Source organism: Tachyglossus aculeatus, chromosome 1 (genome assembly GCF_015852505.1).
Source record: "Tachyglossus aculeatus isolate mTacAcu1 chromosome 1, mTacAcu1.pri, whole genome shotgun sequence".
NCBI classification, from domain to species: Eukaryota; Metazoa; Chordata; class Mammalia; order Monotremata; family Tachyglossidae; genus Tachyglossus; species Tachyglossus aculeatus.
The window spans coordinates 34,043,016-34,070,977 of record NC_052066.1 but is presented as its reverse complement, the minus strand read 5'-3'; the positions used below and the strand labels follow the sequence as shown (position 1 = coordinate 34,070,977).

The 27,962-nt window shown below is 41.9% G+C and overlaps 1 protein-coding gene across 1 annotated transcript in view; it reads right to left on the bottom strand.

Annotated features, from left to right (window-relative positions):
- SERPINI2 (serpin family I member 2) overlaps positions 1–20,643 on the bottom strand; it is a 42,346-nt gene extending 21,703 nt beyond the window's left edge. The window contains exons 1-7 of the mRNA XM_038744641.1: positions 20,504–20,643; positions 19,280–19,359; positions 16,075–16,284; positions 8,964–9,194; positions 6,630–6,824; positions 6,353–6,545; positions 4,393–4,490 (exon numbers count right to left, since the gene is read on the bottom strand). Of these exons, the coding sequence (XP_038600569.1) occupies positions 4,393–4,490; positions 6,353–6,545; positions 6,630–6,824; positions 8,964–9,194; positions 16,075–16,284; positions 19,280–19,359; positions 20,504–20,643 (1,147 nt within the window). The remainder of the gene's footprint in view (positions 1–4,392; positions 4,491–6,352; positions 6,546–6,629; positions 6,825–8,963; positions 9,195–16,074; positions 16,285–19,279; positions 19,360–20,503) is intronic.
- Between the last annotated feature and the right edge of the window lie 7,319 nt (positions 20,644–27,962).

Here is a 27,962-nt window from a genome sequence, read left to right as displayed (position 1 = left end):
GAAAAAGGAGGAAAAGTATAGAACAACAGACTTGATAGACACATTCCCTAACCATAAGGAGCTTCCATCAAAGGGACCAGAGAAAGGTAAGGAAATGTTCACATTTAGGGATCCTCTCAGGGCAGGTTGGGTTGAAGGGGCTTTCTGAGTCCTTCTCTTTGTCATTTTCTCCATAGCATTCATGTGATCTCGGGAGTAGGGAGGTGGGTATAGGGCTCTGGTTTCATTCCAGGCCCATTGGTTTTCTCCCGCCAGATATAAACCGATATAGAAGTATTTCCAAGATGCCGCAGTGATTGGTGGCATTTGTCAGGTTATCCTGGCTCCTGGCTAATGTCAGTCTGCTTGGAAACATACGTCAGCAGAAAAGCTCATAGAAATGACAGTTTGACATTTCAACATTCTGCCATTTAAGCAAGCTTACCCAACTCTAAACCTTTTATTTATTGGAAATAGCAAACCAGCTTGCATTGTTCTTACAGGTGAAATAACACAAACAGGCTGCCTGGAACTTGATACCAACATGTCTATACATTATTAGACGTAATTTTAAAATAAAAATTGTATACACATATAGATAGATGCAGTGTGGCTTAGTGGAAAGAGCATGAGCTTGGGAGTCAGAGGACGTGGGTTCTAATCCCAACTCCATCACTTATCAGTTCTGTGACTTTGGGCAAGTCACTTCACTTTTCTGTGCAGCATTCATTCATTCATTCAATCGTATTCATTGAGCGCTTACTGTGTGCAGAGCACTGTACTAAGCGCTTGGGAAGTCCAAGTTGGCAACATATAGAGACGGTCCCTACCCAACAGCGAGCTCACAGTCTAGAAGGGGGAAACAGATTACAAATCAAAACAGATTAACAAAATAAAATAAATAGAATAAATATGTACAAATAAAATGAATAGAGTAATAAATACCTACAAACATATATACATCTATACAGGTGCTGTGGGGAGGGGAAGGAGGTAAGGCTGGGGGGATGGGGAGAGGAAGGAGGGGGCTCAGTCTGGGAAGGCCTCCTGGAGGAGGTGAATGAATGAATGAATGAATGAGGAAGAGGATGAGGAAGAGAGGACATCTCACCAGTCTCCTTGGCCAGGCGGTAGAACTTGTCCTGGCATCTCTTCCCTACTTTGTCCTTCTCTACTTTGCCCTACTTTGACCATCTCTATATGCAGCAGTTACCTCATCTGAAAATGGGGATTAAGACTTTGAGCCCCATGTGGGACAACCTGATTACCTTGTATTTCCCCCCGTGCTTTGAACAGTGCTTGGCACATAGTAAGAGCTTAACAAATACCAAAATTATTAAATTATTATCATTACACGTGCTTAATCTTATTTTCCAAAGGTTCTTCCTTTCAATATCCTTTCAAGTTCGATAAGCTTTTGATGGAAATCTGGAACCAAGGGCCAGAATGGAGCTGAATACATCAATACAGAGTCACCCATCCCTTTCACTCTGTGTAATTAAAGGATGATACTTTGATTTCAAATGGCAGTTGTAGCATTCTCTTTGGCCTAGTGCTGCTTGATTTACACTTGTATTTCTCTCAAAGCTTTGCCTGAAAATAAACTGCCATAGCTCAGACAGCTATACATCCACTACTGTTGTTATGCAACCCCCCGAGTGCCCATTCGCCAAGCTAGCTCTCTTCCTCCCTTCAAAGCCCTACTGAGAGCTCACCTCCTCCAGGAGGCCTTCCCAGACTGAGCCCCTTTTTTCCTCTCCTCCTCCCCATCCACCCCCAGCCCTACCCCCATTCCCCTCCCCACAGCACCTGTATATATTTGTAGAGATTTAAACTCTATTTTATTTGTACATATTTACTACTCTATTTAGTTAGTGATGTGCATATAGCTGTAATTTTATTTATTCTGATGGTTTTGACATCATCTACATGTTTTTTGTTTATTTTGTCTGTCTCCTCCTTCTAGACTGTGAGCCCGTTGTTGGGTAGGGACCGTCTCTATATGTTGCCAACTTGTACTTCCCAAGCGCTTAGTATAGTGCTCTGCACACAGTAAGCGCTCAATAAATATGATTGGATGAATGTTGTTTCCCAGCAGGTTTCAGTCATACCACCATGAATGAGTTTTGAGTTGTGTGTGTCATTGTGATTTTAGTCCAATTAGGCTATAATAATAATAATAATAATAGCATTTATTAAGCACTTACTATGTGCAAAGCACTGTTCTAAGCACTGGAGAGGTTACAGGGTGATCAGGTTGTCCCACGGGAGGCTCACAGTCTTAATCCCCATTTTACAGATGAGGTAATTGAGGCACAGAGAAGTTAAGTGACTTGCCCAGAGTCACACAGCTAGCAATTGGTGGAGCCGGGATTTGAACCCATGACCTCTGACTCCAAAGCCAGTGCTCTTTCCACTGAGCCACGCTAACTGACCAGATATAATTTAGCTGCTCAGACTGATGTCCATTCACTGTGTTGTGCGTCAGCGAGAAGCAAGTGGTCTAGTATATTCCGGTCATGTTATGTTGATCCCATTTAGCTATTTAGTAATAAATATGGGTTTTAGGATATGTTACAGTTCTCTGGATTGTAAGCTTACTGTGGGCAGGGAACATGTCTACCAAATGTGTTATATTTCATTTTTCCAAGCCACACTGCGGCCAGCTTCCCTACGCATACCATGATGAATTTTGATAGTGTGTTGCCCCGATAGCAGAATTCAATGACAGATTTCCCCTTTGCACTGAATGGTACATGCCACTAGACTAGAAACTCCTTATGCACTGGGGTCACGTTTACCAAGGTTAGTGTACTGTGATCTCCCAAGAGCTCAGCACAGTAGTCTACACACAGAAAGTGTTCAATAAATATCATTAATTGACTGCCTTTTCAGCCAATAATTTCCAGTTGTCTCCACAAGAATTTCCCACAGGGTCGTAAACTCCTTGGGAGTGATGAAAATAAATGACCCCACAGGATACATTAGATGGTAAACTGCTTGTGTGCAGGGATCATGTCTTCCAACATAAAGTGCTCTGCACATACTAAACGCTCAATAAATACTATTTATAGACTGATTGATTAACTCTTCTGGGTCTTTGTCACCAGACCCATCCCTTGGAACCAAAAAGGGCCAGATATGATGACTCTATCTTTTCTCCCTGATAGCAGACAGTGGCCCCCATTGCTACAGCAATTTACGTCATGCTCGCTGGGTTTCAGGACTGGATCACAGGATTCTCTTGTACCTGACACCAGAGCCCCACTGAAGACAAGCAGAACTCAGGCTTTGTCCCAAATCCTCCCAGAATACTGGGGGTTTAGGTTGAGGGTCCTTGAGGGGCCTCTGAGACAGAAGCAGCGTGGCTCAGCAGAAAGAGCACGGGCTTTGGAGTCAGAGTTCATGAGTTCAAATCCCGGCTCTGCCAACTGTCAGCTGTGTGACTTTGGGCAAGTCATTTAACTTCTCTGTGCCTCAGTTACCTCATCTGTAAAATGGGCATTAAGATTGTGAGCCCCACGTTGGACAACCTGATCACCTTGTATCCCCCCAGCGCTTAGAACAGTGCTTTGCACATAGTAAGCGCTTAACAAATACCATCATCACCATCATCATCATCATCATCATCTTATCTTCAGGCCACACCTCCACTATATAATAAAAATAATTATGGTACTTGTTAAGAGCTTATTATATGCCAGGCACTGTACTAAGCTCTGGGGTGGATACAAGCGAATCAGGTTAGACACAGTCCCTGTCCCATGTAGGGCTCACGGTCTCAATCCCCATTTCACAGATGAGGTAACTGAGGCACAGAGAAGTTAACTGGCTTGCCACAGCAGGTAAATGGTGGAACCGGTATTAGAACCCATGACCTTCAGACTCCCATGCCCATGTGAGTGTCCAAATTAAGAGAAAGCCCCACTAGTGACAACTGAGACTGTTGGGGGAGTATAAGGGATCTGGCTAGTTATTGCTAGTTCAAAAGCAATCAGACAAAATAGAATGTGTGGTGCATGTGTTCTCACTCTTCTGTGTGCATACTTTGTGACTCCAGTTAGTTTTAACTTCACAATCAAAGCAGCATGGCCTAATAGAAAGAGAACAGGCCCGAGAGTCAGTGGACCTGGGTTTTAGTCTCATTTCTGCCGCTTGCCTGCTGTGTGACCTTGGATAGGTCACTTAACTTCTCTACACCTCAGTTCCCTCATCTGCAAAACGTGGATTCAATACCTGTTCTCTCTCCTATTTAGACTGTGAGCCTCATGCTTGAAACATAGCAAGTGCTTACCAAATGCTATTTTCGTTGTTATTAGTATTACATAATTCATGACATTGCTAAGAGAAGAAATGAAATTGAAAGGAGAGAAAGCGTCATAGGAGTAACATCAGAATTATTAATCACATTACCTGTTATTCCAGAAAGGTCACAGCCACCACTAAACATCTCTGTTACCTTCAGAGAGTGAAAAACTTCTTTGAAGTCTAATTTCTGCTCTATTTTAAACCTGGGAAAAGCACAAAATGTTCCTTAGAATAGACTGTGTGACTGCTACCTAATGAATAATCATGGTATCTGTTAAGCACTTACTATGCGCTAAGCACTGGGGTAGAAACAAGTTAATCAGGTTGGACACAATCTTCATCCCATATGGGACTCACAATCTAGGTGTAGGGAGTAGGGAATGTCTGCTATATTGTTATATTATACCCTCCCAGGAACTTTGAACAGTGTACTGCACACAGTAAGTGCTCAATAAATACAATTGATTGATGGATGGATTCATTCAATCATTTGGTCTTAACGCAGTTTGCTTTTGAAAAATAAATTACACTAAATCAGAACACTAATCCCCTGACTTGATTCAAAGGCAGCAAGTGAGGCTGTTGAAAGAGCACAGGACTGGGAGTCAGGAGTCTTGGGTTCAAATCACTACTCTGCCGCTGGCCTGGTGTATGTATGACCTTGGGGTAGTCACTCAACCACTCTGTGACTCAGTTTCCTGCACTGCAAAATGGAGATGAGATCGATTGTGATCCTTGAATTGGCTAGTAACTGTGTTCATCATCAATCGTATTTATTGAGCGCTTACTATGTGCAGAGCACTGTACTGAACTGTGTTCAGTATCATAACCACGTATCTGTCTCGGGGCTGGAGGAAAAAGACTAGGACCGAGAGTCAGAGGACCTGGGTTCTAATCCCAGCTCTGCCATTTGCCTGATGTGTGACCTTGGACAAGACACTTCACCTCTCTGTGCCTCAGTTTCCTCATCTGTAAAATAGGGATCCAATACTTTTCTCCCATCTCTATACTGTAAGATCTCCATGGGACAGGGGCTGTGTCTGACCTGATTAGCTTATATCTTCTCCAGCTCTTAAAACTTTGCTTGACACATAGTGCTTAACAAATATTATTATCATTATTGTTATTATTATAACTACTGCTTAATTTTAATTAGAAAGTAGTGGATTTATTGTCTCAACAGATGATAATACTTGGCAGAACTCACTTTCCTAATTTCCTGACACACCAGAGGTGACAAGACAATTAGAGAAGCAGCATGGCTTAGTGGAAAGAGCCCGGGTTTGGGAGTCAGAAGTCGTGGGTTCTAATCCCACCTCCGCCACTTGTCTGATGTGTGACTTTGGGCAAGTCACTTCGCTTCTCTGTGCCTCAGTTACCTCATCTGTAAAATGGGGATTAAGACTGTGAGTCCCAAGTGGGACAACCTGATTAGCTTTTATCTCCCCCAGCACTTAGAACAGTGCTTGGCACATACTAAGCACTTAACAAATGCCATCATTATTAATTAACTTTTCTTTAACTCAATTTTTCCACCTAATGAATAATAATAATAATAATGGCATTTATTAAGTGCTTACTATGTGCAAAGCACTGTTCTAAGCGCTGGGGAGGTTACAAGGTAATCAGGTTGTCCCACATGAGGCTCACAGTTTTAATCCCCATTTTAAAGATGAGGGAACTGAGGCACAGAGAAGTTAAGTGACTTGCCCAAAATCACACAGCTGACAAGTGGCGGAGATGGGATTTGAACCCATGACCTCTGACTCCAAAGCCCGTGCTCTTTCCACTGAACCACGCTGCAACACCTAACACAGAAAACATGGAAAGATTAATTAATTAACTATATTCCCATATTCAGAAAAGACTACATTGCCTTAGCCTGGTGGCAAATACACGTGACCCTTTCTCTGGGGAGGCATTAGTGTGTGAACATCCAGGTTGTAGAGAATGCCAATTGCACTATCAATCATGTAGTTAGCTTTTAGTTTAATGTTTTGATTAGCCATGAATACAAAACATGATTGAGAGTGAAAAAGGGTAATAATAGAAACTTGTTACTCACCTAGGAAGCCTTATTTCCACCTCTTCCTCTTGAATTTTGGTGAGCCATTCTTTTACCAGCTCAGGAGTAATCAGTTTTTCTACTTCTTCAATGTCTGTGCCTTCCTCAGGAAGTATAAGAATTAAACCAAATTCATCACCTTTATAAGGTAATTCCAACACTTGATAGCTCACATTGGATTCTGAAAAATGACCTAGGACCACAAGAACAACAACAAAAAATGAGCTGTGTTGATCAATTCTAAGAAAGTTCACTAAATGCAAGTGCTTTAAATTACCAAATTTTGTCCTCAGTAGAAGGTTCATCATCGGTATCTTGACTGTGGAACCATCTCTCTTAGTAAAGCCCATTAACTGAGTAGCCTCTATCTTGAATTTCTGTTTCCAATCCCCCTTGAAGTAAATAGCATTCACCAGAAGGAGCCTTGTTAGTGGACCAAATTCTTCAGTGGAAAACATGTTTTTCATTTTTCCTTTACAAAAAGAGATGACAGAATATTTATGAAATTGCTCATCTACCTTGCCTTAGTCCCAATTGACTCCTACATCAGCCTGTTCACAGACCTCCATGCCTGCAGTCTCTACCCTCTCCAGTACATACTTCACTCTGTGGCCAGATTACTTTTCTAAAACACAATTTTGCACATGTTTCCCCATTCCTCATAAACCTCAGTCTCCCATTCAATTCCATGAAAAAAATGTGGTTTCCTGGATGCTATCTGGCTATTTGGTGATTCTTCCAAGAGAGTCCATAGATTCATTCAATCGTATTTATTGAGTGCTTACTGTGTGCAGAGCACTGTACATTTGGCCATCCTCTCCACATCAAGCAGAAACTCCTAACCACTGTCTTTAAGGCAATCAAGTGGCTTTCTCCCCCATACTTATCTGCACTCCTCTCCCACTCCACCTCCGCTCACACTCTTTGTTTTTCTCAAGCCACTCTACTAGCCACACCTCATTTTCATCTCTTTTAGTAATAGTGGTATTTGTTAAGTGCTTACTATGTGTTGGGCACTGTACTAAGTGCTGGGATAGATAGAAGCAGATCAGGTTGGACACAGTCCCTGTCCCACATGGGGGCTCAGAGTCTCAATTGCCATTTTACAGATGAGGTCACTGAGGCCCAGAGAGCTGAAGTGACTTGCCCAAGTTCACACAGCAGACTTAGTGGCAGAGCAGGAATTAGAACTCATGACCTCCTGACTCCCAAATCCGTACTCTATCCACTATGCCATGCTTCTTGCTCACTCCTTCCTTTCTGCCTGGAAACCCCTTCACCTCTGACAGATAACAACTTTCCCTAGCTTTAAAGCCCTACTACATTTCCTCCAAGATCAGTTTTCTGATTAAATTCTCATGTCCTCATCATAAACGTCTTGCATACCCTGGCCTCTAAATGCCACTTCGTCGCTTACCACTCACATCTCTGCTCCCCATAGCACTTACATGCACAGTTTAATACTTTGTTGCATCCCTTTACCTGTAATTTATTTTATTCTCTGTCTTACTTGCTAGATTGAAAGATTCCGGTGGGTAGGGATAGTATCTACTCATTATTATTTCCTCCTAAACACATAGTGCTCTGCACAAATTCATTCATTCATTCAATCATATTTACTGAGCACTTACTGTGAGCAAAGCACTGTACTAAGCACTTGGGAAGTACAAGTTGGCAACATATAGAGACGGTCCCTACCCAACAGCGGGCTCACAGTCTAGAAGGGGAAGACAGACAACAAAACAAAACATGTGGACAGGTGTCAAGTCATCAGAATAAATAGAAGCAAAGCTAGATGCACATCATTAACAAAATAAATGGAATAGTGAATATGTACAAGTAAAATAGAGTAACAAATGTAAGTGCTCAGTAAATACCACGGATTGATTAAATCATGATGTTTAAAAATTCTATTGTAACCTTATCAGTGCTTAATTTGTATCAATGAGACTGCCTAATTACATTACTACCTTCTTATGAGGGAGGAAATTAAAAGGTTTCCTCATCCTATTCTTTGAAAATATGTACATTAACTCTGTACATTATCTAGTTATAACCTGTATTAAAGGTTATCAATGATGTGAAGAATTTAAATGAAAGTATGTCACTTTTTGCCAATGTACTTACTAGAGATTAAGGGATTTTGAGTGACATGTTTACTGCAGGACTATCAGTATATGCAGTTGAACATTAACACATTTAACTACATGTATTAATGATTTGCAGTGAATGTGAGAAATAAGCCACTTGTTTTTGACAGTGTATATAATTATTTACCACTTTGAAAAAAAAGTGACTTTTCCATATGCCGTCAAACCTGTGCTCACACAGAAATGCCTTTGTGCAGTTGCTTTTTCAGATTGAAAAATATAAAAAAACAGGTGCTGTTCAGAAAGGGATCATTATCTTTTTCAAACCACCTACGATTTTTCTCAATTTTAAGAGTTGGTACTAGAGTAATTTGCATAATATGAAGTAATGGAAAGAGCGATCCTTGGTACAGAAGTCTACGCTCATACTTTAGTCAAACCAAAACCAGCCACTCTACATTAAAACACATAAAATCACAATTACAAAGGTAAAATAATGATAGGAAAATGGAAACATTTACCATCTGTTTTGCTTTCTATCCAAGTATTTATTGCCTTTGTACAAGCCTTAGAATCTTGAAAATTCACCAGTTTAACAGCACCCTGAAAAATTTCCTTGTTGCTATGGAGATACTGTTCCTTCACAGAGAATCCTTCTTGAAGGTAAAGGGCATTGGCAAGATGAAATGTAAATTCTTTGTTTTGTTCTGAGATGACTGAGAAAAATGACTTGAGCATAAAAAAGTCTTCTTCTAAAAAAAAAACATAATATACACTGACAACTTGAACAACATAAAAGCAACAGCTTTACAGACAAGACATCCTAGTTCTCTGATATATGTTGTAATTCCTTGTACCCTTAGGTATTACTTAAAATGTCTTTTAAATTAGCATAAATATGTCGAGTTTGTTGTACTTATTGCCTTATCGCATAAAATGTTTTTATTTCCTGAAGACAGCATTTCGAATGGAGAAAAAAACTCCTAGCAGATTTGAATTTTACTGTTTTGGGTTCCAAAAAAAAAAAAGGGAAAGGGAGCCCACCGTGAGCAAAAATTGAATCATAGAAACATATTGTTGGGACCATAACATTATGGCGTTCTGATGAGATGCCACAGCAATTCAAAGATGTCACAGTCCTGACCATGTTCAAAAAGATGAATCCCATTACTCTCTATATCTGGGAAGATCTTAGCTAGAAGCAATTATGAATTAGTTACAGAAGAATACTGTGAACCGACTGCTCCCAGAATCATAATGTGGCATCAGTTTGAAATGTGCACGATCTTTAGAGCATGTCAGATATATGAAAAGTGTAGGGAACAACACATGATCTTTAAAGACCTTAAGAATGCATTGTTTCATGGTATTTGTTAAGCTCTTACTATGTGCCAGGCATTGTACTAAGCACTGGAATAGGTACAACAGTGCTCAGTGCTTAGAGCAGTGCTTGGCACATGGCAAGCGCTTAATAAATACCGTTATTTACCCTCCTCCCCCTCTCCATCCCCCCCGCCTTACCTCCTTCCCTCCCCCACAGTACCTATATATATGTATATATGTTTGTACGTATGTATTACTCTATTTTACTTGTACATATTCTATTTATTTTATTTTGTTAATATGTTCTGAAGCCAATAGTGAGGAGTTTTTACTTGATACGAAGGATGTTGGCAACTACTGGAGATTTTTGAGGAGGGGGGTGACAAGCCCAGAACGTTTCTGAAGAAAGATAATCCGGACAGCAGAGCGAAGTATAGACTGACGTGGGGAGAGACAGGAGGTTGGGAGGTCAGAAAGGAGGCTGATACACTAATCTAGTCGGGATAGGATGAGTGATTGTACTAACGTGACAGCGGTTTGGATGGAGATGAAAAGGCGTTTTATTGGCGATGTTGTGAAGGTGAGACCGGCGGGTTTTGGTGACGGATCGGATGTGCGGGGTGAATAAGAGAGCAGAGTCAAGTATGACACCAAAGTTGCGGGCTTGTGAGATGGGAAAGATGGTTGTGCCGTCCACAGTAATGGGAAAGTCAGGGAGAGGACAGGGTTTGGGAGGGTAGATAAGGAGCTCAGTCTTGGACATGTTGAGTTTTATTGGTGGGAGGACATCCAAGTAGAGATGTCCAGAAAGCAGAGGAGATGTGAGCCTGGAGGGAGGGAGAGAGAACAGAGGAGGAGATGTAGATTTGGGTGTCATCCACATAGAGATGATAGTTGAAGCCATGGGAGCGAATGAGTTCACTAAGGAAGTGTAGATGGAGAATAGAAGGGGACCGAGAACTGGCCCTTGAGGAACACCTACAGTTAGGGGATGGGGATGGGGAGAGGAGAAGCCCACGAAGGAGATTGAAAATGAACGGCCAGAGAGGTAAGAGGAGAACCAGGAGTGGAAAGAGTCAGTGAAGCCAAGGTTGGATAATGTGTTGAGGAGAAGGAGTGTTCCACAGTGTTAAAGACTTTCTTACATATCTGCAATTTATATTAATGTCTGTCTCCTCCTTTAGACTGCAAGCTCGCTGTGGGTAGAGAAGCAGTGTGGCTTAGTGGAAAAAGCATGGGATTGGGAGTCAGAGGATGTGGGTTCTAATCCTGGCTCTACAACTTGTCTGCTGTGTGTCCTAGGGCAAGTCACTTAACTTCTCTGTGCTTCAGTTCCCTTACCTGTAAAATGGGGATGAAGACTGTGAGCCTTATGTGGGACAACCTGATTACCTTTTAGCTACCCCAGTGCTTAGAATAATGTTCGGCACATAGTAAGAACTTAACAAATACCATCATTATTATAGTGTCAGGGAAGGTGCCTACCAACTCTGTTATACTGCACTTTCCCAAGAGGTTAGTACAGTACTCTGCACACAGTAAGCACCCAATAAATGTGATTGATTTACAGATTGATTTATCTCCTAGTCATATGTGCATTTCATTCTTAATGTCCAGATATTTTATACTTTTAGGTGCACATCGCTAACCTCCTCACTGTGTCTCATTTTCGCCTGTCCTGCTGTCGACCCCTGGCTCCCTCTTCACATCCTCTTAACTAGCTCTCTTCTCCTCTTCATTTATTTATTCAATTGTATTTATTGAGCACTTACTGTGTGCAGAGCACTGTACTAAGTGCTTGAAATGAGAGCTCACCTCCTCCAGGAGGCTTTCCCAGACTGAGCCCCCCTTTTCCTCTGCTCCTCCTCCCTTCCCCATCACCCCAACTCACTCCCTCTGCCCTACCCCCTTCCCCTCCCCACAGCACTTGTGTATATTTGTACATGTTTATTACTCTACTTTATTATGTGTACATATCTATAATTCTATTTCTCTATTTTGATGGTACTGATGCCTGTCTACTTGTTTTGTTTTGTTGTCTGTCTCCCTCTTCAAGACTGTGAGCCCGTTGTTGGTTAGGGACCGTCTCTACATGCTGCCGATTTGTACTTCCCAAGTACTTAGTACAGTGCTCTGCACACAGTAAGCACTCAATAAATACAATTGAATGAATGAATTGTACTTTCCAAGCGCTTAGTACAGTGCTCTGCACACAGTAAGTGCTCAATAAATACGACTGAATGAATGACAATTAATATTCAAAATGGATTATTGCTAATTTCTCATAGGACAGATAGGGAAAATTATATTTGGCTTGCTAATCCTGAGACAAAGATTTTTACTGATATTTCATTTTCAGACTGAGAAGTGCATTGCTAAGTAACTCCCCGCAACTTTCCTCTTTTGTCATTCCCAGATAGTGGATGAGTATCTCTAAGCAATTCTCAGAACACGAGGCAGCTTTTTCCAACAGGCAGGTAACATGTGTGTAGTTTATTTAATTGTCTGTCTCTCTCTTTCAACTGTAAACTCCTCTTGGACCGGAATCATGCCAACCAACTACCAACTCGAGAGGCAGTGTGGCCTACTGGATAAAACACCAGCCTGAGAGTCAGAGAACCTGGTGACTCATCGCAGCTCTACCACTTGGCTCCTGTGTAACCTTGGGCAAGTCACTTAACTTCTCTGAGCCTCAGTTACCTCATCTGTAAAATGGGGTTTCAATACCTGTCCTCCCTCCTACTTGACTGTGAGCCCCATGTGCGATAGGGCCTGATTAACTTGTATCTCAGCGCGGCTCAGTGGAAAGGGCATGGTCTTGGGAGTCAGAGGTAGTGGGTTCTCATCCTGACTCTGCTACTTGTCAGCCGTGTGACTTTGGGCAAGTCACTTAACTTCTCTGTGCCTCAGTTACCTCACCTGCAAAATGGGGATTAAGACTGTGAGCCCCATGTGGGTCAGCCTGATTATCTTATATCTATCCCAGTGCTTCGAACAGTGCTTTGCACATAGTTACAGCTTAAAAAATACCATCACTACTTATTATTTATCATTATCTACCCCAGTACTTAGAACAGCATTTGATGCATAGGAAGTGCTTAACAAATATCATAAAAAATTAAAAACTCTTCTGTATTGTATTCCAAATGTTTAGTACAGGACTCTGTTGTTAAATTCTTGCTCTGTGCCAAACACTGTACTAAGCTCTGGGGTATATAAAAGCTAATCAAATCAAACATATTCCCTGTCCCAGTGGCTCGAAGGCTAAGTAGGAGGGAGAGCAGGGATAAAATGCCCATTTTGCGGAGGAGGATGCTGAGAAAGGAGACGTTAAATGACTTGCCCAAAATCGCACAGCAGGTAAGTGACAGAGCCAAGCTTAGAATCCATGTTCTCTAACTCTCAGGCCCATACTCTTCCCAATGGTATTGCTAGTGAGACTGATGGATGGATGGATTGATTTCCTGGTTCTGCATTGATTTTGCTCACAACAGCAACTAGGCAAGCTACAGACAAGAGGAAAGACAGAAAGAGCCTTCAAGGACTTGATAGTTGGACTCATGATAATTGTAATATTTAACCAACCCCTTAGACATGGACCCTTTCTTCCATTATCTCCTTGCGAAGGGGCTAGGGTTGGATATTAATTGAGGTCAGAAGGCAGAGTTTGAAACTGATTTTCTGATGCTTCTAATTCAGCAGCTCCCATTTTTAAAGAACAATTAAGTTAGCTGTCATTTGAGAGAAAATGGATTTATGTCGTGTTTAGGGATCACTAACGTATGACAAACATCCAGCTGACCTTTGAGAAATCATTGCTTTTCAAAAATAGTAAAACCTGTCACCAGCTGAAGCAAGGTGTTTCAAGAAAAGTTTCAAATATGGTTTGTAAAATTGATTTAATTTGCAGTTCAGTGCCCTGCATTTTTACAGACCTCGAGAGCTGAAAATATTATGAACAATGAAAATCACTGTATTCAGCTTTCTAGTACTTGCCACTGAGTGCATTGCAACTCGTTTCTGCTAGCAGTCACACTGTTAACTCTAAAAATTAAGGGCTTCTTCAGATAAAGTAAAATATTTATTAATAATAATAGTAATAATGGCATTTAAGTGCTTACTATGTACAAAGCACTGTTCTAAGCGCTGGAGAGGTTACAAGGTGATCAGGTTGTCTCACAGGGGGCTCACAGTCTCAATCCCCATTTTACAGATGAGGTAACTGAGGATCAGAGACGTTAGGTGACTTGCCCAAAGTCACACAGTTGACAATTGGTGGAGCCGGGATTTGAACCCATGACCTCTGACTCCAAAGCTGGTGCTCTTTCTCACTGAGCCAAGCTGCTTCTCAAAGCATTATTTGTCACAATGTGCAAAGTTTGAAATTAAAATAGGCAGTCTATGGAGGAATTTTCCTTATACAGTGTCTCAATATTCATGGCTCTTAATTTCCTTATTAAGTTGACTTGATGTGATATAAATATTTTCCTGGAAAGGTGGGTGGAATCCATTGGAGAAATGAGTATACCTATTCATAGATTCTGTCTTACTTAGGAGAGGGTGGAGAGTCTAGAGGGCATCATTGCCTAGTGGTAAGAGCATTTATTGAGCACTTATTGTGTACTGAGTATTGTACTAAGTGCTTGGGAGAGTAAACTATAGTTGGTAGGTATGTTCCCTGCCCACAAGGCACTTACAGTCTGGTGAAGGAGCTAAGAGCATAATAATAATTATAATAATGGTATTTGTTAAGTGCTTATTATGCATCAGGCACTGATTAAGCACTTGGATGGATACACACATATCGAGGTGGCTATACTCCCTGTTCTGCATGAGGCTCACAGTCTTAGTCACCATTTTACAGATGAGGTAACTGAGGCACAGAGACGTGAAGTGACTTGCCCAAGGCCACACTGCAGACAAGTGGCTAAGCTAGAATTAGAACCCATGACCTTCTGACTCCCATGCCTGTGCTTTATCTACTAGGCCATGCTGCTTCATGAAGACCGAGAGCAAGGAGACTGGGGCTCTTGTTTTCATTCATTCATTTAATCATATTTATTGAGCACTGACCGTGTGCAGAGCACTGTACTAAGCGCTTAGAACTCTGTCACTTGCATGTCGTGTGTCCCTGGGTAAGTCACTAAACTTTGTTCCAGAGTAACTGTGTTCCATAATAAAAATAATGATAATAATTGTGGCATTTGTTGAGCGCTTATTATGTGTCAGGCACTATAATAATAATAATAATAATTATGGTATTTGTTAAGCGCTTACTATGTGCAAAGCACTGTTCTAAGTGCTGGGGAGGTTACAAGGTGATCAGGTTGTCCCACGGGGGGCTCACAGTTTTAATCCCCATTTTACAGATGAGGTAACTGAGGCACAGAGAAGTTGAATAACTTGCCCAAAGTCACACAGCTGACAGTTGGCGGAGCCAGGATTTGAACCCATGACCTCCGACTCCAAAGCCCGTGTTCTTTCCACTGAGCCATGCTGCTTCTCTAAGAACTGTACTAAGCACTGGGGTGAATAAAAGCAAATTAAGTTGGACACAGTCCCTGTCCCCCATAGGACTCACAGTCTTAATCCCATTTTACAGGTGAAGTAACAGGCACAGAGAAGTGAAGTGACTTCTGATTGTCTTATATTTGCCTCTGTTTAGTATAATACTGGAACATCGCCCTTAATGAATACAATATTTTTAAAAATCTAGAAGCAAACATCAGGCCCCAAAATTAAACTTTAACCTCAATTATTTGGGTATTGAGCAAGAGAAACATTTCTCTTATTCTCCCTCTCCAACTGACTATTCTTCTTTTCCTGCTATATTGAAAGTCACTCGAAGTCAGGGATCGTATCTTCTAAAACTACTCAACTCTTCCAAGTGCTTAGTATGGACCTCTGCACATGGAAGGGGATCAATAAATTCTATTGATTTATTATTCCTTTTTCCTGGATCCAGACACTATTTGAAATTAAAATGCCAAGTTATTTGTGATATTTATTGAGGAAAACTAATTGCCTGCAATATTAGCAGTTTTAACTTATAAATCCAATAAGTCAATTTTCTATCTTGTTGAAGGACAAGATATCATGAATTATTTAAATAACTGGAAGGTTTTTTTTAAAAAAAATCTACTCCCCAATGAAGAAGCATTTTTTTCCTCTAAGTATCCCACTCTGAAAATATTCCTTTTTCTTTCTCTTCTCTGTATTATGCTCTGTTTCTCTTTCATGTCCTGCCTTTCTTACCTATTCTTTTGAATCCTATATGCCATAAATGATTATAGAATAAAGGAATCTCACCTGTAGCATTCCCCTGAAGTTTTAGCATTTGTCTTATTTGAGATTTCAATTTTCCTTTTGCGCCCAACTCAACCATTCCAAGAATCATACTTGCGCCAAGTGGGGAATAGAAGATGTTCTCTTCCTTGTGAGATGAACGAAGAGCGTGATAAAGATCCACTGCAAATCCCGTAGTCCTACTGGCCAAAGGTATTGAGTTCTCACTCCATGCTAAGGAGATTGCAGAAAGGATCAGTAGAAGACTTGGAAGCCAGGCCCCAAGCATTGTATCACCTGTAGATATTGAAACAAAATTACCCAAAATTCAAAATAAATCTCATAACAAACTCTGGCTAGAAAAAATTCCAGCTCTGCACCCAGGAGTGCTTAACCTGACAACCCTTCTTTTCAGTGTTCCTGTCACTGTTTCTCATATCTACTGACCTCCTTTATGACAACTTCCTAAAGAATAATAATAATAGTGATAGCTGTGATGCTATTAAGCACTTTTTCTGTGTGAAGCACTGAACTAAATGCTGGGGTAAATAGTGAATCAGGAACCACATAGGATTCACAGTCTAAATAGGAGGAAGAACAGATATTGAATTATCATTTTACAGATGAGGGAACGGAGGCACAGAGAAGCTAATGTCAAGTCCTAGGTCACACAACAGACAGGTGGAGGATCAGGATTAGAACCCAGGACCTCTGAGAGTTTTCATAGAGTTTTCTTGGTAAATATACAGAGGTAGTTTACCATGGCCGCCTTCTGCGCGATAAACTCAAGTCTTCGCCCTCGACTCTTCCCATGCCACTGCTGCCCAGCACGGGTGAGTTTTGATTTATAGCAGATTGCCTTCCACTCGCTAGCCACTGGCCAAGGAGCAACCCTGAGAGGGGGTCTTTTGAAGTATCTTTTGAAGGGTTTTTTTCCATTCAAATATTAAAGAACCTGAAAATTATTCTTTTCAACCATACTGTTTTGCGGGTTTCATTGGTGTTGTTGATTTATTGCTTTTGCTCACTGTATACTACTCCTTTGATTATTAATATTCATTCATTCAATCGTCTTTATTGAGCGCTTACTGTGTGCAGAGCACTGTACTAAGCGCTTGGGAAGTACAAGTTGGCAACATAACATAATATTAATTTTTGTATTTATTTAATGCTAGATGCCAAAGCTCCCTATCAAGCCCAGTGATAGATACAAAATAGATCATAAACCATCCCTGTCCACGTGAGATTCACATTCTAAGAAGAGTAGACATCTTCTCCCCATTTTCCAGATGGGAAGTTAATTAAATGATTTGCCCAACGTTGCACATCAAGCTAGTGACAGAGGTGGGGTTGGAGCAGAGGTCTTATGACACCCTTTTTCTGACATGCTTTTACCACTAAAGTCCCACTGCCTCCTACTAATATTATGTCTGCTGTTATGATTAGAGAAGCAGCATGGCTTAGTGGTTAGAGCATGGGCCCGTGAGTCAGAAGGACCTGCGTTCTAATCCCGGCTCCACCACATGTCTGCTGTGTGACCTTGGGCAAATCACTTCGCTGCTCTGTGCCTCAATTACCTCATGTGTAAAATGGGGGAAAGAATGTGAGCCCCGTGTGGGACAGGGACTGTGTCCAACCTAATTAACTCCTATCTACCCCAGTGTTTAGAACAGTGTTTGGTACATAGTAAGCACTTAATGATTACCATTATTATTTTGATTACTTCCCTGTGTTTGCCTTTACCTCTCCCCTACAAGTTCTTCTGTGGATGAGGGACTGTGTCTATTTTACTTTCCCCTGTGCTTAGAAAGCTTTGTACAAAGCTTCTCCTGGGCTGTGAGCCCACTGTTGGGTAGGGACCGTCTCTTTATGTTGCCAACTTGTACTTCCCAAGTGCTTAGTACAGTGCTCTGCACACAGTAAGCGCTCAATAAATACAATTGAATGAATGAATGAATACAAAGTCAGCTCTTAGGACATGTCTACCAACTCTGATATATTTTACTGTCCCAAGCACTTAGTACAGTACTCTTTTTCCCCCTTTTTCCTCCCCCCCTCCCCACCCCCCCCACAGCACCTGTATATATGTTTGTACAGATGGATTACTTTATTTTACTTGTACATATTTACTATTCTATTTATTTTGTCAATGATGTGCATCTAGCTTTATTTCTGTTTATTCTGATGACTTGACACCTGACCACATGTTTTGTTTTGTTGTCTGTCTCCACCTTCTAGACTGTGAGCCCATTGTTGGGTAGGGACTGTCTCTGTATGTTGCCAACTTGTACTTCCCAAGTGCTTAGTACAGTGTTCTGCACACAGTAAGCGCTCAATAAATATGATTGAATGAATGAATACTTTGCACATAGGAAGCACTCAATAAAAATGATTGATTGAGTCATAAATAATCAAAATAATCATCTGAATGACACCCAGCACAAGGAATAGGCCCTTTAAAACCCAAGGGAGCCTCCCTGCTTTCTCCGACGGCAGCTCACAACCTATCTCTCCATCCCAGCTAATAAATGAGTTGGAAGGAAATTAATGAATGCATGAAGCAGGCAGTAGTGTCTCAATGTTTCCCTTTTGTTTCCAGATATTGTTTCTTCTTTACTGTGGGGGACATTTACAGAAAAGCATCCAATTAGTGGTCAAGCAATATGATCCAAGAAGGAATACTGATTGCAACTGAAAATTTTATTTTGGACATGATTCTAGATAGGGCAATCCTGGAACCAGCACCGAGATAGTACTGGCAGTTTTGGGACTGTGAAAATACGGTCCTGAGTTGTTGAAGAGGCTTGCCTTCAAGATTACCCAGAGAACCCTGATGTTATCATGTCACACTTTTTGGCAGAATGCAATTTTGCTTTCCCTCCTTGATCCCCTCTCTGTGCTGCTACCATGAGTGGTTTCAGGATAATTTAAGAAAGAGAGAGCTTAGATGGAGTTTAGATAGAACGGGGATGGAGTAGGAGAAGGAGAGGCCAAGTACGAGGACCAGAGACATGAACTGAAATCAATAATTCCCAAAGAACCACTTAGCATATAAATCCAGCATAGTTTTTTTGATATTATATTAAGAAACACATGGTTTTAAGCTAAAATGAATCTTTTCACCATTAGGAATTGAAATGATAATTTTCTAACTACAATCTACAGTCAGGTATATTTTCTTCCCAAGAAATGAAAATATTAACATAAATGTTAATAGGTATGCACTTACCTATTCCCCTTAATGTTGTTCTTAAAATATTCCCCTGGAAAATAATAACTGGATTGGCTGGATTAGGTAAGGCCAGCCAGCTTTATCATGAATCGTGAATGATTAATTTATCAAAACCCACAACAGGGGTCATTCAATTTGCTTTGAAAGACCAATATATGATAACTCTAACCTATTAACTTTGAAAAGTGGAAGACTCAGTATAGGAAACTGAAATTCAATTCATAATATGTGATGAAATATTACCATCTTTCCATTTAACTTTGAATATTTTTTTTAGCAAAAAAACAGAATATGTGTGCTTCTGAAATTGTCTAATACCGTTTTAATTACGGGTCTCAAAAATGTACAAAGTAATCTTTCTATATGAAGCAGGTTTGCCTAGTGGATAGAGTGTGGGCCTGGGGGTCAAAAGGATTTGTGTACTAATCCCAGCTCCACCACTTATTATTCAATCATATTTATTGGGTGCTTACTGTGTGTATGGAACCTTGGGCAAGTCACTTAAAATCTCTTGGCCTCAGTACCCTCATCTGCAAAATGGGGATTAAGACTATGAGCCCCACGTGTCTTGTTTTGTTGTCTGTCTCCCCCTTCTAGACTGTGAGCCCATTGTTGGGAAGGGATGGTCTCTATATGTTGCCAACTTGTACTTCCCAGGTGCTTAGTACAGTGCTCTGCACACAGTAAGCTCTCAATAAATATGATTGAGTGAATGAATGAATGTGGGACAGGGACTGGGTCCAACCTGATCTGCTTGTATCAACCCCATTACTTATTATAGTGCCTGGCAAATAATAATAAAAATAATACTACTATGTGTTAAGTGCTTACTATGTGCAAAGCAGTGTTCATACACGGCTTCTAAGCACTGTTCTAAGTGCTGGGGGAATACAGGGTGATCAGGTTGTCCCACGTGGGGCTCACAGTCTCAATCCCCATTTTACAGATGAGAGAACTGAGGCACAGAGAACTTAAGTGACTTGCCCAAGGTCACACAGCTGACAATTGGCAGGGCTGGGATTTGAACCCACGACCTCTAAGCCACGGTAAGTAATTGTCACAAGCCCCCCTGGGCTCATACCAACCAGGACCTTCCTGGACCGGAGGAACCTCGGCGACGTGAAGTGAAACCACACCTCTGATCACCGAGGTTACTGTGGAAAGTTTTTTACTTAGTTTTAGCAGTTTCCAAGGTAGTGACACATACACATACTCACTCACAAGGGTCCAATACTGATCTGTGTTCGAAGGAAACCATTCTGCTGATCCTTCTTATTTCTGTTTCCAAGTGCTGCTGCCTTCTGCTTCCGCCGCTCTAATGCTTGCTTTTGTTCCAGGTGCCTCCCTCTGCTTCTCTGCATGCCTCCCGTATGCCCTATGCTTTCTGTGTGCCTTCTCACCATTTAAAAGGACTGCCTTTTATCTGCCTTAGGTGTCACAGCTGGGGTTTTAACTGGCAGTCATTCATTCATTCATTCAATCGTATTTATTGAGCACTTACTGTGTGCAGAGCACTGTGCTAAGTGCTTGGGAAGTACAAGTTGGCAACATATAGAGATGGTCCCTACCCAACAACAGGCTCACAGTCTAGAAGGGGGAGACAGACAACAAAACAAAACATGTGGACAGGTGTCAAGTCATCAGAACAAATAGAAGTAAAGATAGATGCACATCATTAACAAAATAAATAGAATAGTAAGTATGTACAAGTAAAATAGAGTAATAAATCTGTACAAACATATAAACAGGTGCTGTGGGAAGGGGAAGAAGGTAGGGCGGGGGGATGGGGAGGGGGAGAGGAAAGAGGGGGCTCAGTCTGGGAAGGCCTCCTGGAGGAGGTGAGCTTTCAGTAGGGCTTTGAAGGGAGAAAGAGAGATAGCTTGGCGGATGTGCAGAGGGAGGGCATTCCAGGCCAGGGGAAGGATGTGGGCTGTGGCGTCGATGACGGGACAGGCGAGAACAAGGCACAGTGAGGAGGTTAGTGGCAGAGGAGTGGAGGGTGCAGGCTGGGCTGGAGAAGGAGAGAAGGGAGGTGAGGTAGGAGGGGGCAAGGTGATGGACAGCCTTGAAGCCGAGAGTGAGGAGTTTTTGCCTGATGCGTAGGTTGACTGGTAGCCACTGGAGATTTCTTAGGAAGGGAGTAACATGCCCAGAGCATTTCTGCATAAAGATGATTTGGGCAGCTGCGTGAAGTATAGAATGAAGTGGGGAGAGATAGTCATTGATGGTCATTATCAATCAATCAATTGTATTTACTGAGTGCTTACTGTGTGCTGAGCACTGTACTAAGTGCTTGGGAAGTACAAGTTGGCAACATATAGAGACAGTCCCTACCCAACAGTGGGCTCACAGTCTAAAAGGGGGAGACAGAGAACAAAACCAAACATACTAACAAAATAAAATAAATAGAATAGATATGTACAAGTAAAATAAATAAATAGAGTAATAAATATGTACAAACATATATACATATATACAGGTGCTATGGGGAAGGGAAGGAGGTAAGATGGGGGAGATGGAGAGGGGGACGAGGAGGGGAGGAAGGAAGGGGCTCAGTCAGGGAAGACCCCTGGAGAGCAGGGAGAGAAAGCCCCGCCTACCTCCATGCTTCACCCCCTCAGGCCCACAGTCACCTGTCCTCAGGTAAAGCCCATCACCAGTCTCTTCTTTCTTGTTGTTGCTCATGGGATCACAAACAGTCACTAATAAGCACCATGGCTCAGTGGAAAGAGTCCCGTCTTGGGAGTCAGAGGTCATGGGTTCTAATCCCAACTCCTCCACTTGTCAGCTGTGTGACTTTGGGCAAGTCACTTAACTTCTCTGGGCCTCAGTTCCCTCACCTGTAAAAAGTGGATGAAGACTGTGAGCCCCATGTGGGACAACCTGATTACCTTGTATCTCCCCCAGCACTTAGAACAGTTCTTGGCATATAGTAAGCACTTAAATACCATCATCATTATTATTATTAATAAGGCAGCTTGTTGTGGGCTCACCATAGTAATTAACATATACAATTATTATTATTAATACATATTTAATACATAAGACTATTGGTGTGGTTGTAATATAAGGTTCGAGATAGTCAAAAGTCTGGTGGGGGGGACAGTAAAAAATGAGCAGGCAGGATGGGCTTGGGCTGCTACTGGTTATAGCAAAGAAACAAGAGGAGATTATTTTTGGTGTTCAATTATTGTGAACCAGACAAATGTGAACCAGACGCAGCATGGCTCAATGGAAAGAGCACAGGCTTGGGAGTCAGAGGATGTGAGTTTTAATCCCAGCTCTGCCACCTCTCTGCTGTGTGACCTTGGGCAAGCCACTTAACACCTCTGTGCCTCAATTACCTTATCTGTAAAATGGTGATTAAGATTGTGAGCCCAATGTGCAACTGGCACATAGTAAGCACTTAACAAATAACCTAATCATTGAGAAGCAGTGTGGCTCATTGGAAAAAGCACAGGATTGGGAGTCAGAGGTCATGGGTTCTAATCCCCGGTCCGCCACTTGTCAGCTGTGTGACTTTGGGCAAGTCACTTCACTTCTGTGTGCCTCAGTTACCTCATCTGTAAAATGGGGATTAAGATTGTGAGCCCCATGTGAAACAACCCAATTACCTTGTATCCCCCCCAGCGCTTAGAACAGTGCTTGGCACACAGTAAGCACTTAAATGCCATTATTATTATTTATTATTTATTATTTATTCAGTATTAATTACTTAATTAATTATGGTATTTGTTAAGCGCTTGCTGTGTGTCAAGCACTGTAATAAGTTCTGTGGTAGATACAAATTAATCGGTTACACGCAGTCTCTGTCCCACATGGGGCTCACTGTCTAAGTAATAGAGAGAAAAGGTATTTAATCTCTATTTTAAAGATGAGGAAACTGAGACACAAAGATATTAAGTGACTTGTCCAAGATCACACAGCAAGTAACTGGTGGAGTCAAAATTAGAACCCAGATCCTTTGACTCCCCAAACCAAGCCCTTTCCATGAAGCCATGCTGCTTCAGTATAACTAAATAGCTTGGTTTGTGTTTGTTTTTCATGGTTTATTACCTGGTTACTATGTGTCAGACACTGTAGTAATTGCTTGGGGTAGATACAAGATAATTAGGTTGGACACAGTCCATGTCCCACATGGAGTTTATAGACTTAATCCCCATTTTACAGCTGAGACAAGTGAGGCATAGAGCAGTTAAGTGCCTTTCCCAAGTTTACATAGCAGACAAGTGGTAAAGCTGGAATTAGAACCCAGGTCCTTCTGACTCCCAGGTTTGTTCTTTGTTCCATGATATAAATTGGGATGAGCATTCATTCCATCAGGAATTAAGACCCCACAGAGCTTTCCTGTATTCTGCTAGTGGTGTTGCAAGGAACTTTCTAATTTCATAGTCTTTTTTTAATCAAGCCAGTCCAGCTGTTTTCTTTCAAAAGTCCCCATAGTCTTATAAACTGCCTGATGTAGCATATCTCTTAGAGACAACCAGTTATTAGTCATGTTAGAAGAGGTAGGTTCTCTCTAATAGAGCTTCTTCAGTATTATCTTGAAGTTTATTTATTTCTTCATTCTCTAGGAGTTTAGCTTTCATCTACCAGGGAGGTTTGGATGTCAACTTCCTTTATTGTTTGAAGATTTGAACTGCATCGGGAGTTAATCAGTCCAGCACTATGACCCTCACATAACTCACTGGAAAAGCAGCAAGGCCTATTGGAAAGAACACGGGCTTCGGAGTCAGAAGGTCACGGGTTCTAATCACAGCTCTGCAACTTGTCTGTTGTGTGACCTTGAGCAAGTCACTTAACTTCCTGTACCTCAGTTACCTCATCTGTAAAATGAGGATTAAGATTGTGAGGCCTTTGTGGGACAGGGACATTGTCCAACCCAATTATCTTCTATCCACCCCAGGGCTTGGTACAGTGTCTGGCATGTAATAGCATGGCTCAGTGGAAAGCGTGCGGGCTTGAGAGTCAGAGGTCATGGGTTCTAATCCCAGCTCTGCCACTTATCAGCTGTGTGACTTTGGCCAAGTCACTTAACTTCTCTGTGCCTCAGTTACCTCATCTGTAAACGGGGATTAAGACTGTGAGCCCCATGTGGGACAACCTGATTACCTTGTATCTCCCCCAGTGCTTAGAAAAGTGTTTGGCACACAGTAAGCACTTAATAAATACCAAAATTGTTATTATTATTAACAAATGCCACAATTATTATTATAGGATAGGAACATTCTTCCCCCTCTCAGGGTCGCACCTGGAGAGTTTCCAGTCCTCTACTAGTCTCGACTATGGGAGGGTGAGTCAAGCAGAGGCCTACCCATCCCATTTCTAGCTTGGGCAGTCAACGCTCTCCTGTGCTGGGCAGCAGCAGTATGGGAGAGACTCGAGGGCAGAGACTCAAGTTTACTGCGCAGAAAGAGGCAATGGTAAACCGCTTCCATATTTTTTACCGAGAAAACTCTATGGATACACTACCAGAACAATTGCAGATGGTGGTGGGGTGTTCTGGGAGAGATATGTCCATGGTGTCGCTAATGGGTCGGGGACAACTCGACAGCATAAGACAAGAAAAGGAACATTCTTCAGAGCAAAATGTCAGCTGATTATAATAATGGCATTTGTTAAGCGCTTACTATGTGCAAAGCACTGTTCTAAGTGCTGGGAGGGAATACGAAGTGATCAGGTTGTCCCACGTGGGGCTCACAGTCTTAATCCCCATTTTACAGATGAGTTAACTGAGGCTCAGAGAAGTTAAGTGACTTGCCCAAGGTCACACAGCGGACATGTGGCGGAGCCGGGATTCGAACCCACGACCTCTGACTCCAAAGCCCGTGCTCTTTCCACTGAGCCAGGCTGCTTCCCCAGCACTGAGCCAGTGCTGATTATATAACTAGTAAGGTGCCAATGCTTAAATCTTGGATGCATCCAAACTGTCTTTTTCTCATTTAGTAAAACAGAAAATTGTGTTAGTTATTTGGAGCTGAGGCTTGGCACATTCACCAAGTGGGAACTGGCCATTGCTGATTAATTTTCCAATCAGTCAATCAATCGTATTTATCGAGAACTTACTGTATGTTGGGAGCTATATACTAAGTGCTTATGGGAATACAATATAACAGAGTTGGTAGGCATGTTCCCTCCCCAGAAGGAGTTTACAGTTGTCATCAATCAATCAATTGTATTTATTGAGCGCTTACTGTGTGCAGAGCACTGTACTAAGCGCTTGGGAAGTACAAGTCAATCTTGTCAATCTCATAGTGTCCAATTTTTTTTAACCTTGTTCCAATCGCAATGCCCACCTAGAGAAACAGTGTGGCTCAGTGGAAAGAGCACAGGCTTTGGAGTCAGAGGTCATGGGTTCGAATCCCAGCTGCACCACATGTCTGCTGTGTGACCTTGGGCAAGTCACTTAACTTCTCTGAGCCTCAGTTACCTCATCTGTAAAATGGGGATTGACTGTGAGCCCCACGTGGGGCAACCTGATCACATTGTATCCCCCCAGCTCTTGGAACAGTTCTTTGCACATAGTAAGCACTTAAATGCCATCATTATTATTATCATTATTATTTTGATTAATCCTTTTAAATTGGTTCTTCAGATATTAGTATTACTTTGCTGCGACTGCCCAGATCCTTATAATATTTTTTCTCTTTTGCATTAATCATGGTGGGATCATATACATTTGTGTTTGTAGTATGACAAGGTTGTTTAAGAGGTAAACATGGGTCAAAAGATGCCCACTAATACTTCTGAGAAGATTAGGAAAATCAAAGACAAGCTATTACCTGATTATAAAGCTATGCCTGCAAGTCTTCATTCAGAAAAGGAAAAACCTCTTTCTAAAGATGTGTATCCAACACCAAATTATCTGACCTGACCTGTAAGTGGAAGTCTTGTTATGTTAAGGGCTTCAGTGCCAATTAATAAATCAACCAACCAGTGGTATTTATTGGTGCTTACTAAGTGCTATGCAATGCACTGTACTAAATCCCAGAAGAGAGGACAGCAGAAACAAGATGCAGATTCCCTGTGGAGAAAATGTATATAATTCAGCGGGGAGGCAGGCAAAAAATATTTATAGCTGGAGAAAGAAAAAGAACAAGGAAAAAATAGCAAGTAGTACAAATATATCAGGATCTAATAGCTGACTAAACAATTGCCTATTCAGTTTCCACAACACCTCTGTACATATCTTTACACTCTGCCATTTCTCCTATCTGTAATGTATTTCCATGTCTGTGTCTCACTATAGAATCTGGGCTTCTGGTCAGTCAGCCAATTGTACTTATCAATCAATCGTATTTATTGAGCGCTTACTGTGTGCAGAGCACTGTACTAAACTCTTAGGAGAATGCAATATAACAGTAAACAGACACATTCCCTGACCACAACGATCTTACAGTTTAGAGGGGGGAGGAGATAGACATTAATATGAATAAATAAATTACAGATTTGTATAGATAAGTGATGTGGGGCTGGGACAGGGGATGAAAGGGAGCTAGTCAGTGTGACACAAAGGAGTGGAAGAAGAAGAAAGGAGGGCTTAGCCAGTGAAGGCCTCTTGGAAGAGATGTGCCTTCAATAAGGCTTTGAAGGTGGGGAGAGTAATTGTCTGTAGATAAGAGGAGGCAGAGGCAGGACATGGGTGAGAGGTCAGCGGTGAGATAGATGAGAGTACAGTGAGTAAATTGGCATTAGAGGAGTGAAGTGTTTGGGCTGGATTATAGTAAGAGAGTAGTGAAGTGGTCATGGGTTCGAATCCTGACTCCACCACTTGTCAGCAGTGTGATCTTGGGCAAGCCACTTCACTTCTCTGTGCCTCAGTTACCTCATCTGTACATTGAGAAGCAGCATGGCTCAGTGGAAAGAGCATGGGCTTTGGAGTCAGAGGTCATGGGTTCAACTCCCAGCTCTGCCAATTGTCAGCTGTGTGACTTTGGGCAAGTCATTTAACTTCTCTGGGCCTCAGTTCCCTCATCTGTAAAATGGGGATTAAGACTGTGAGCCTCCCGTGGGACAACCTGATCACGTTGTAACCTCTCCAGTGCTTAGAACAGTGCTTTGCACATAGTAAGCGCTTAATAAATGCCATTATTATTATTTCTATTATGGGGATTAAGACTGGGAGCCCCAGATGGGACAACCTGATCAGCTTGTATCCCCCCAGTGCTTAGAACAGTGCTTCACACATAGTAAGTGCTCAACAAATACAAAAAAAAAAGTAGGAGGAGGCAAAGTGACAGAGTGCTTTAAAGCCAATGAGGAGTGAGGAGGTGAGGAGTTTCTGTTTAAGGAAGAAGTGGATGGGCAACCACTGGAGTTTGGGATTGTAGTTTCACCCCTGTAACTCTCAGGGCTCTGCTCCCTCTGCCCGCTGCGGGCAGGGAACACGTCTACCAATTCTGTTATATTGTACTCTCCCAAGTGCTAAGTACAATGTCTGCACACAATAAGTGCTCAATAAATACAACTGATCGATCAATCGATATTCCCAACATGCCGGTATGGGATTAAGCCACTGCTGATCATCCGTAAGTGCACAATGAATACAACTGATCGACCAATCGATATTCCCAACATGCCCCGTACGGGCTCAAGCCACTGCTGATCATCCCCCAGACCCTTCCACCAGGCGACCACATGACGCTTCCAGGTATCTTCAACCACCACAGCTCCTCCTCCT